This window comes from Nipponia nippon, unplaced genomic scaffold (genome assembly GCF_047370975.1).
Source record: "Nipponia nippon isolate SJK-2023a ecotype South Korea unplaced genomic scaffold, ASM4737097v1 scaffold_21, whole genome shotgun sequence".
Classification (NCBI taxonomy): domain Eukaryota; kingdom Metazoa; phylum Chordata; class Aves; order Pelecaniformes; family Threskiornithidae; genus Nipponia; species Nipponia nippon.
The window spans coordinates 5343736-5355804 of NW_028262338.1; the positions used below are offsets into that span (position 1 = coordinate 5343736).

At 43.2% G+C, this 12069-nt stretch overlaps 2 protein-coding genes across 5 annotated transcripts in view; one reads left to right on the plus strand and one right to left on the minus strand.

Annotated features, from left to right (window-relative positions):
- The window catches only part of TENM2 (teneurin transmembrane protein 2), a 1190981-nt gene that overhangs the window by 131256 nt on the left and 1047656 nt on the right, over positions 1–12069 (minus strand). For all 4 annotated transcript variants that reach the window (XM_087760050.1, XM_087760049.1, XM_087760052.1 and 1 more), the window contains one exon: positions 1560–1682. In XM_087760050.1, coding sequence (XP_087616176.1) covers positions 1560–1682 — 123 coding nt within the window. The remainder of the gene's footprint in view (positions 1–1559; positions 1683–12069) is intronic.
- Positions 1802–3671, plus strand: LOC148055542 (uncharacterized). Its single transcript, XM_087759936.1, has 4 exons — positions 1802–1811; positions 1894–1999; positions 2157–2476; positions 3544–3671. Exons 1-4 carry the CDS (start codon positions 1802–1804, stop codon positions 3552–3554), a joined length of 447 nt encoding a protein of 148 aa, XP_087616062.1. The 3' UTR covers positions 3555–3671.

Consider the following 12069-nt stretch of genomic DNA (forward strand, 5'->3'; position numbering starts at 1 on the left):
AACACCGCAGTTGTCTGCTAAGTGACCATAATTGCAGACTTGAGCTCTTCAGGTTCCTGCCTAAAACCATAGGGTCCCTCACCTGTGCACAATCTGGAAGAAGTTCAGCAGAAATATAAACATTCTGCCTTGTACTTAGGGGTGTGCTGCTGGTCCAGCTTGACCTACAGTCAGTCAGAGAAGAAAGCCAAGCCAACAAACCACTGTCTGAAAATCTACAGTTTTTTGCCACCACTAGGATGTAGGATTTCATGAAAAGGAGGAAGCCAAAATTAGTCCCTCCATGGAAAACGTGAAGAAGCTGAGATGCAGCAGCACTGTGTATCGAAAACAGAAGCAAACCCATGAAATCATGCACACCAAAGAACAACTCGGCTTCCTTTCCCTGCTCTATTTTAACTGAAGTTTTTCCAATACGTCCAATGCAAGTATCCTGTGCTAGCATTTGTTTCTAACGCTTCCTTCGGCAAACAGCAAGTTTAACAGGAGCCACAGGTCCTGAGAGCAAGCCGATGCTCAGCTCTGAACAGAACTCCTCTGTTGACCCACAGCAACTGCTCTTACTTCCCTTCTGCTTCAGTCGCCCCACCTCCACAGTACCCTGAGGCCTGTGAGGCGCTTTGACTAACCGAAACAGTCTGTTCCCTCTTACCATAATTTTTGTAATAACCAGGGAGAGCCTTACTGCGATGTAGCACAGAAAGCACCTGAACCTCACCAGTAAAACACGTTCAATTTAAATGATTAAAATCCTTTTCATGACATGTAATTTCTCTGTATTTTTGACACACATTTTCTCAGTTTAAGGAAGTATTTCTGCTTCTAGATTTTCCCTCATTCTTCTCAGTGCCCTGCCTCGGTCATCCTCCGCTGGAGCACAGTTTTCCTTTAGGAGAAGCAGCAGCCATTTGTTGCCTACATTGCTCATACTAATATCACAGGACAGATTATTTACTATGGGTCAAATTCCGCTGTCCTCGATGTTCTCTATTAGAATTACATCTGAGAAAGAAGAAAAACCAAGGATTTGGTCCCAGCTGGAAGCCAAAGTTCTTGACTTCTCCTAGGCAGTACAAGGTACTTCTCCCACTAAGTCAAGCTTTTTCTTTGAGATCTCTAAAGGTGTACCTGGAAACAGGACACATAGCCAGTAAAACGTGTATTTCTTGCCCGAGGGAGCACGTCTTCCTTTGCAGATGAGGGCCTAGATGAGGGCCAGAGCTACAACAGCCCCGCCTGGGCGGCGAGCCAGCGGGCCACCCCCGGCAGCGGAACGCGGACAACACCGGCAAGGCTACCGACAGCCTCGGACAGCGGAACGCGGACAACACCGGCAAGGCTACCGACAGCCTCGGACAGCGGAACGCGGACAACACCGGCAAGGCTACCGACAGCCTCGGACAGCGGAACGCGGACAACACCGGCAAGGCTACCGACAGCCTCGGACAGCGGAACGCGGACAACACCGGCAAGGCTACCGACAGCCTCGGACAACGCCCCGGGGCGCGAGCAGAGCCGTTACCCCGCCGGGCAGCCGAGCGCGGGCGCCGCAGCCTCACCTCGGCCTCCAGATGGCAGCGTCGCCGCGTCCTCCGCGCCCGGCAGTCCGGGCCGCAGCCCGTTGTTGAAGGTGTGTCCGTCCGCCGGCTGCAGCTGCCAGTTGAGCCCCAGGAGGTGCATGGCTGCGGGGAGAGAAAGGCGGGGGTGAGTAGGCCGCGCACGGGGGGTGCGGGGGGAGACCGCAGCTCAGCTCACTTAGCCCTCGTCTGGAAAACGCGGTGAGGCAGCTTGTCTCACAGGAATGTTGATACGCTGAGAAAAGGCCACCAAAAAAATCCAGAAGAAAGCCCTGATGACTCACATAAATCTGTCTTATTTTTGTTCAGTTACCAGATCTTCTGAATTACTGGAACACCAACGGAAGAGCGCTTACAGTGCCGTGTATCGGCACAGACAGGCAAGCACTGTGTTCGGGCTCGGGCCCCTTCCCCATTCACAGGTAGCCCCCAGTCCAAATTAGATGTGATAATTTATACGTTGATTGTAAAATTAGCTTTAGCCCTCTGTATACTAATGACATTGCAATGCAATTATTTTGTGTTTATTACAACTCAGTTAAACCAACAGATTTAACCACCTGTGTCTTCATTTTGCAGATTAAGCTTTCCCTGGCAAACCCAGGTCTTTGCCAGTCCTTGGACCTCAGAATTTTTTTTGCGCTGGCACGACGCTCGCCCGCCTGGGCCACCCGGCGACGAGGGTGGGCTAGCAGAGCCTTCTAGCGGTGGCCGTGCCCAGCCGGCAGCGGGCCCACCGGAGGCCCGAGGCCTGAGCAGGAGGGAGGCCGCGGCACCACCTCCGCCAGGCCGAGAGCCACAGGCCCTGTGCCGGGGCCGACTGCGTCCTGCGCACAGCCCACGCGACCCGACAGGTCTGAACCACCCCGCTAGCGGATTTACGTGCCTCTTCCCCTCGTGTAAGCAGAAGCTACCTGAACACATCTCCGTACTCTCCTCATATTATCCCTATGGCATCCTCCCAATATAGAGGAGTGGCGAGGGACAGAAAAGCCGTTTTTGTTCCCTTTCTCTATGCCCACCATCAGCACTCGCCCCGTTCACACAGGATGTATGTAAACCTACATACCACGGAGAACAGCGCCTTCAGTTATATACTAAATGGTGTCTGAAGGGATTCACTGTCAGTTTAGGGGCAGAAAATATATATGATTATGAGCACCCTTATAATTGTGCACGTCTGCAGTGTCAGATCCACATAAGATCAGCAGGTATTTTGCGTCCAATTACAAGCAATTGTGGCAGAGCTGGTGTGGTCACAAATGGACCATCACGGGCCACGCAGCTAAGAGTACAGAGATTAAACGTTAGGGATAGGTAAGGCAAAAGACTTCTCACAGGAACTGCAATTTACAGTGCTTGAGACGTCACTCAGGTAATCTCTGAATACAGGGAATACATTTAGATGACCGATTCATATACCTATTCCTAAAACCCAAGAAAACAAAACAAAGCACCCGGCCACCCCCAGAATCCATCTATCCCAACTCCTGGAAATCCCTCAGCACACAATCTATGCAGAGTTTAACCTCCATATTTTTGACAAAAGCAGCTGAGAAGCAAGACAGCTTTCATAGCATCACCTTCCCCTAGACATACCTACGGACCAAGCAGATGTCTAAGAATAGTAATGAAAATCAGGAGACATTTTGTGTGAAGAGGACAGTTGCCAGATTTTGCATTCATGCTGAATTTGCAAAATTTTTTCCTATTAGGAAAAAAAAATTGAAAATACATTAAAGCATCTGGTATTTTAAAAAATACCAAGTATAAACCTGAAGAGGATGTTTTGCTGAGAAACTACTCAAGATTTATTTATAGGGAATGTTTAAGAATCCCTGGAAAATATACAAAAATGTTACATGGGATCAAATGTTTTATTCAGTTTCAACTTTTTTTGTTTTGCCAACACAAACATTTTAAAAGCCTTTTCAGTCTAATCTCGAGCAACTGATTTTCTTTTCAGTACGGCAGTGAAACTGAAAAATTATTCATAAAGCTCAGACAACAAACAAGGCGCCAGCTCATACAGACTCTCCCCATCGAGCGAGAGACGTCGTCTGTGCCGTAGACGTGAGAGGGCCGGGGGACGCCAGGTAGCGGAGCAGCTTGTGGCGTGTTTGTGCTGCCAGCAATTCCCACGCGATGCGCACGCACCGGGGCTCCAAAGACAGAGTTCAGCTGGCCCACCCCAAAGAGTGCATAAAGATTAAGTGAATTTCAGAGCCCCGAAATGAAAACAAGTCATAGAGGAGAATGAGACTTTTGTGTTTTATACTCTCAGGGTGTCTATTCAAAGTTGCAATTTTTTCTATTTTATTGCAAGTGTAACCATAAATGTAGGTCATTTGCAGAGATGAAAGTCTGCTGCTTCAAGCATGCACCATTCCTTACAACAAGGAGATACGGAAATCATAACTAATAGTCTGTCCAAGAGAATTATAGTTGGTAACTTATAATTACCAGGTAAATTCAGACAAGGAATTATAAAAGATCTTATTAACATGGTATTAAGAAAAAACTTTGATCCATCTGCTTCCAAGTACGCCATGATTTCATTAATAACTCCATTGGTCTGTGTTTTAATCATAGACGCACATTAGGTAGGAGCAATTAGAGCTCCTTCCTAACGGGGCAGGCATTTGCACGTCTGCTATAGTCCCTTATAGAGACAGAGAAAAGACGACAATCTCCTGCACAGCTCCCGTATCCATTGCATGATCTACAAACTTCCACTAAGACAACTGAAACACCAGAACGTTCACCTTCTACCAAGAATACCTTGAGAAAAGTATGTCACGGGGGCCTCAGGGGAAAGCTCCGTGTTTGCGCTGCATACAGCAAACCTGACTGGCAGCCGAGCAGGGAGAACAAGGAGCTACCTATTCTCTCCAGCTTCAGAACGCTATGAGATGGCAAATTTATATGATTAACCTTTTGTTCTGTTAATCAAACAAAAATGCCTCCGGCAAAGGAATAAGTAGAAGTCCGTTTAATTAGAAATACGGGGATCCACTCGGAAGTTGAGTGCATGTGTATCAGAAGAGAGATTTGGGCTAGTGAATTTGTGTCTGTTTCCCATTTTTTCTGTTATGTTTTTTTTTGTTTGGGTTTTTTTGAAACTACAACTAAATAATCTGTGATGCTGTGGCTTTGCCTTCTTCCCCAATGACATGATTTCATCAGATATTACAGTACTGGTCACATTTTCTCCAAAGGATATTCACCAGACAGCTGAGCTGGGATACTCAGCTAGATCCAAAGCTGATCATCAAGATAAGCTCTGATTTTCCAAAACAGCCCACTTACTTGAACACATTTCCAGAGCTCTCCATTTGGTTTATACGCTAACCTTCAAGGACAAACACATCCCTGAAGATTTAAAACAGAAAAAAAGTGCCATTTTATCTATGTATGGTATATTCACAAATTATATTTTACAGAGCACTTACATATGTTTTGTAGGTATTAGTTGGGTTGGTTTGCTTTTTTTCCCCCCTCAACATTTAAGCATATTTTCTAAGTTCTTGTCTCTAATACCTGATTTTTAAACATTGAGCTTGTCAGAATTTATCTGATTCATTTAACACTAACATCTAGTAACTCCGGATAGTGAATTGTGTGTTTATATTCTCTAAAAAATGAGAATATAAACCCAATAAATTCTGAAGTAAAACCTTTGAGGTTTAGGTAAAAAGTAATCACCAACCTCTCACTCCCACCCCAGCGACACACACATACACACAGAGCGAAAGCGCCTCAAACTGGAAGCTAAACCTGCATGCCCATCAAGAACAAAAGCCGAGAACTAGTTCATCACTCCAGGTGGTAGAGCTGTCACAGATCAATCTAAGACTTACATAAGACGGAGGTTGCTAGAGTGAATCACAGATTATTTTAAGAAATCCCCAAAGGTATACAAATCCACAGAAAAATGACAAAACTTACATGCAAAACTTTCTCGAATGTTCTCTAAGACTCAGTAGTGTCCCCACATTCCTCTTTCGTTCAGTCTTCTCTCGTTCTGGCCATAAGCCCAATGCTCACTCCATTCAGAGTTTAGTCTAAGGGACAACAGCTTCCAAGCTCAGGAAGCTGTTTCCCCTTTGCGCTCTCCTCTCACTCTTGACCATGTATTTTTAAAATGAGAGACCTCTGGTGTCTTCATGTGCTAGAGATCTCCCCGTAGTACAACTCCGTGTCTGCCAATAGGCAGGGCAGAATCGGGTTTTGCACTTAGCTCTTTACTCTATGGTCTTCCTTCTTAAAGGGAGAAATATGCAGATTAACATCCACCATTTTCCCCATTCCTACTGCATCTTCCCAGTTGAGCTCTGGGAGATATGCACCTCTTGCTTGTTAGAAAATTCAGTGTTCCCTAAGCGACTCAACAAGATGGAAAGATTATTAAAGTGAACAGAATTCAGAATGTTTCCATATATTAATTTTCCAAGTTGTCATGCTTACTAAACCCTAAATTATTGTCATCCAAAATGAACCCATCGAACTAAGATCTCACTTTGTCAGGATGTATCTAGTCATACTGTGTTTAACTGTAGCAGGCCAGCCTCTTTTCATGTGAAAAAGAAATTGGTCCGTTATATCATGAACAACGTTAGCAAATGAACACTAAAAGCACATGTGATACATGTAGGCTCTTGTATTATAGGGGAGTGGAAACACCAGAAGTTTCTTTTCCATCCACTCACGAGGTGAGCAATGATCTAACTCTTGGTATTCCAGTATACTTAGTCTTGAGCAACATCAGTGTGATTTCCCAATCAGGCCTAATGAATCACAGACATGATGAAACAAAAGGTACCTAATAAATCTTAGCGGCATGTAATTTTATAGCATATGTATTCAAAGAACTACCCGCACATCTGTTTTTTATTTCACATGGTCTGTCTATCGTTTTAATGCACACCACAATGTTTGTATGAAGCAAAAGAAGTTTAGTGTTTTACGCTTCTGGGTGCGTATATATGGGTAACCTGGATAACTTGAAAAGAATAAATGTATCGCAAAAAATTAAAAAAAAAACAATTAAACACTGCATGCTTCCTTTGTATTAAATGTTATTCATCCGAGACTCGTGGTTCTTTACTAGTTACTACTTGTTGATCATGCAACAGAACTCCAGGCATACCAGAAATTGATCTTACTGATCTCAACTAGTATTCATAAAATAACAGTTACTTAAAAGAATAGAAACATAGTAGTTCTACTACTATTCCTCTGGAGAAATAGGTTCAAGTTCAACCCAAGTCACAAGTGAAACGCGTGTGTTAGGCCTATTCCCTAGTGATTACTTGCCCCCATTACAAAATGAATGCACAATTCATCACAGCTGACAGCCTCTCCTCAAGAGATGCCCGAGACGGGAACAGCAGGGGTCTGAAGGTCAGAAAAGAGCAATGGAGGAACTGCATGGGAAAAGCCTGCATGGTGGCTGAAAACGCTACACTGGATTCTAACCAGTGCTTTTAGGTCTCTACCTGACGAGCACGGATTATTGGGTAGCTGTAACAAGAGAAGTAGGAAGCCTTCCCTAGCTCCTCTCACACCTGAAGAAGTTACAAGACAGTTCACAAATACACACACCATCAGAATTTGCTGAACCAAGCCTCAGTTGAGGTCCGTATTGTGCTAACATGTCTTAGGATTAAAGGAAACGGAATGCAGAGGACAGCTAGGCTTTGTCAGATGGGCAATTCTGCAAGCGTTATTTATGTACCAGCTATCTCATCTTGGTGGGCATCAGTAAAAGTCCTCTGCCACAAAACCTGGACTTGGCAACAAATATGCCTGACAAGGTCAGAATGCAGTAAGTCGTAGATGTTTTACGGAGGCTGACACCATCCGTTGCTCGGTAGTTTTGTTGGCCAGCCTTCCGCCGCGTTTGCAGCAGGAGGAACACAAGCACTGTCAGTACGCAGCCAGAATGGACTATATGGCTCCTTGTAGGAAATGATGGCTGAGGCAGTTGTCTCAAAGAAAGCTGCTGAATCCAAGGGCCTGGACTCACAATTACACTAACGCCCTTTCACATTCTGTTACCGGCAGAGAGGGACAGTGTCTCAAGGAAGTTCTAATCTGCGATTCCTCCCCTTAACATATATTAAAGTGCTTAGAAAATCATTACCAAAGAATGTGAGTCTTTGCTACTTAAAAGAAGCAGTCTTAAAATAAACAACGTGAACAAGTATCACCTTTCCGTGCTAGAGAAACAATGTCTTCTCTCCTAAAATTCAGGACTAACTGCCAGAACTTGCTATTCTTTCGTGAATACCTAGTGTGACTGTGACAAGGATGCCAGAGTCCTCCTGAGGGTATCCAAGAGATCTCAGAAAAATTCATCACATTCCCAGGCCTTTTTCTAAAAGCAAAACAAAAGCCATATGGCTTGCTGGGTGGACATCTGCCATTTTTGAGATATTATCTACAGGAAAGTTTAAAGTAGTATTTTACAAAAATCCAAAGCTAGCATATATGATATGATAGAATTCCAAGTGGAAAACAGACCATGCAGGGTGGTGACAGAGTCTGGGGCTGATTCTGCCTTATTCAAGAAGAGGGCTGACTGAGAACTGCGTCAGGACACAACGCAACCGAGCGACTGGGCTGTAAAATGGCAGACGAAATTCTAAACCCAGTGAAGATAAAAATAACATGCGCTGGAGAGGAGTAATCTTAACTCCACGTATAAAATAATGAGCTCTGAGCTGACTGTTATCAAACTGAAGGGAAATTTTGGGCTGGATGATGAAGTTCCCTGAAAATTTCAAGTCAAACATTGAATCATTATGAGAAGAGCGAACAAAGCCAGGAATATTGTTATGCCACCTCCCCTCATCTCGGAAAGGACTTAGAAGAACCAGAGTTTGGAAAATCAGTAGGGAAAAGTACATATATGATTTGCCTGTTCTTACAAGACAACCAGTTTTGGATGCTGGAGATAAGTTAATGGATTATTTGACTTTTATCTGACCCAACACAGCTGCTCCTACACGTATACAACACTCCTTGGTGCAGTCCCAATGTTTCTTGAAGCATTTGATGTGTCTTTATGCCCTACGCTGTACCACAGCATGTCCCTACCTATCCACCAGCCCAGACGATCTAAGGAACGTTTAGATCAACGCATCACAGGCAAACCCTTGAATTTTTATGCCACAACGCATTTCTTAGAAGCGGTATGATTTTTACGCACCCTAGGGCGTACGCTTCAGTACATCGAAATAGGCTGAGAATGTTGTATATAAAATGGCAGCTGCTGACATGCCACAAAGTTTGTGCAGGTTTCTCAACCTCGTGTAGTTATTCACCAGCACAACAGTAAATACTCTATATAACTAATAGCAAAGCCGAGTCAGTTATGATTATGAGAGACCTATCTTCAAAATATCTTGTTGGAGATCTCAGGGACACGGGAGATAAGAATTTAACTTTTACATTTGATGCCAGGGATTAAAGATCAGGTAAAAAAAAAAACAATTCCATGGACTACCAGTACTTAGTGAATTTATGAACTTGTTTTGTAATATTAATGACTAGGATCCTACAGACCTCATGCAAAACATTTGGATGTTCTCCTGATCATATTGCCTCCTCTACTTGTGAGCATTCCATTGTTTGCAGGAAAGGTTAAAGCAGTATTTCAAAAATAGATCACAAATTTAATATTACTGTTGGAGAATGCATGCAAAAAGTACAGCTTATTGACTGTGACCATTGAAGCTCAGCAATGAATAGATGGCTTACTTTCAAGGTCATTCATTCGCAGTAAATCATCTTAATCATCAGTGTGTTATCCTGTATGTACTACGTTTCCTTAACAAATTTAAATTAAAAGTTCATTTGGGAACTCCATTTAAAGCATGACGAAAGTACACAACTTTAAGAATTAACAGATCACACTGTTTTCATTAAAACAATAGGTTTGCCTCTATTAACGGCTAGAGAGCACAGTAAAGAACCATTTTTCTGTCTTCTTTATCCTACACGTAACGTTGAACAAGACCTTGCACTTCTCAGAGTCACTTTTTTTTTAGTTTACAGCGTTAAAAACGGAGAATCCCGTTAGCTACAATGGCACTGCTGCACATTTTTGTACCATGTTTTTTCCCACTTCTCCATCGATTGAATTAAGCTGATATCCTTACCCACATACAAGCTTCTATACGTTACCCATCTACAAGTTTCTACCCGTTAACTGTGCCTGAGCTCTTCAATAGTTTTACTTAAAATAACAACAACAACAACTTCTTCTAACTTTCCAAAGAGAAAGCTGGAGTGTATTTTCTGACTACATGAGGAAAGCTGTGACTGATTACCCGGGAAGTTTATGAAACGATGAATGTAACGAATACCAGGTTAGGGGTTCTGCTAGCCTCCTCGGAGCCGCAGAGGGAATACAGCCCTGTGCTTCTCTAATCCAAGAGTGATCCTATCAACACAGTCACGGTAAAATTTGAATTTCAGCACCTCCCTTTCTGCGACACGAGCAGAGGGAAACAGAGGCAGACCCTTGCCTTTGCACGCTTGGTACGGACAGCGCTTGCTGCGTGCGAGGGGAGAGCACGGTGCCTCCCCGCCACGGCAGAAATGTCAGGCACGCTCTCGCCGCTCACCAGGGAGACATGGGAGATACTGTGCCTTTTTGAAAACACAGTGGAAAGGAAAGCTGACTTCACACACTCTTAAACATAAGAAAGCAATCCTTAGGCATAATTTCACCCTCAGCATGTAAACTCTTTCAGACAATAAACTGTTTGGAACAGGGCTTTTACTTTATGAAGCATCCAGCCCAAGAAGCATTTTATAGAAATACCATAAAGGATCTATGAATGAGTGTATTGTTGTAATCGGCAGCAAAACTCCTGCTGGGATTTATTAATTGCTTTCTTTTGAATAGATGTTATTAAAGATGAAAAAGGAGATGGAAGGAGGGCTATAAGATGGCTCATTGTCACTGTGTTCATATGGAAGAAATAGGGGGACCCCAAAAAAGCACTTTTTTTTTTTAATTGGTCGCACACCGCCTCCAAGCTGACTGATTTCTTTCCCTGTCCACATCAGTAAACTGAATGCAATGAATTTTCAAAGCACAGCCTGAAAGATATACCCACAAATCCCATTAGTAGTAACGTGATTTGTGTGCTTATCTGCCATGCAGTGCTTTGAAAGTTCATTCCTCTATGTCCAACTTCAGTCTTTCTACCTCCAAAAATACTTGAAAAGCTTACACACACTCGCAGTCACTTTGGGGGTGGGGAAAATCGGAGGATGTGAAGACCTGGCTCCCAATTCCAAGGATAACAACAGGCAAGCAGAGCTTCGGCCTGCAAGAGCAAGGGTTGTACCTGGGGTGGTGGTTAGCTCCCCAGTCACCATTCTGACGGGGACCGAGAAAGAATCCCGGGTTTAGGCTCTTCGACTTTTCTTGTTTCAGTCCTCTTTACTGAAATGTTTTGATTTTGTGCCACTTTAAGCAACCTTTTTCTCACAAGAAGGGTAACAGCTTTGCCTGCTGCCTTCAGAATCTGGAATCTCACGACAAAGACCTTAAAAGAGAAGCAGAATACAGTGCACTATTCATTTATTCTCGTGACAGGCCTTAGATTGCACAGAGCGTAGAAAACTGGCACAAGATTAATCAGTTCCTGAGACTGTATAAAATGAAATCACTTCTTACGGCAATTTTAAGAGTCAAGGCTGCAATCTTTTTGGTCTTGCATCTGAACTAGATGGCTGTAACTAATAAGAAAAGTGTTTATATTTTTATTTACCTAAACCAGCATCTTTCGGCCTGGAAGGTCCCAAATCACCTTATACAATACCCACTTTACCAGCCTTGCCAAAATACTGCCACTTTTGAAATAGGCTTAGACTAGCAGAAAGGGATGCTCTTGACTAAAACACAATGGAAAAACTCATTTTTTTGGGGGCGGTTGTGAGCATTTAATATTAATACAAAGCAAATTGAATCCAATTTTAATTTCACACCTAAAAGACACCATTATCACGAAACAAAGTACCCAGCTTGTCTTTACTCTGTTTCCAAGAGGAGGAGGAACCTAGCTGAGACTGGAAACTGGTGTTTCAAGGAATACAGACACAAATATACTCTCTTAAATCACTGATGCCTGAACTTACAAGAATCAGAATAACTGCTTTACTTTTAATACTGATTGTAACCCTAAGGGATATCATGTCAAACATTTATTCGACTACGTTCGTCTTCCAAAACTGCAACTGCCCTAATCTCTACAAACGTGTTGAGCAAGATTTTCATAATCTAACTGTTCCAAAGCATTCAGACCTTGACTCAACCTCTGGTTGTTAGCCCTGTTGATAAGAAAATAGTTTTTACATTTATTACTCATTTGCATACACTAAATGAAGTGGAACTGCATGATTATGAATGGCCAAATTTCTGTCCCTGGTGCAAAAAAGTATAATTTCTAATCACAGAGTATATTCTTCTGTT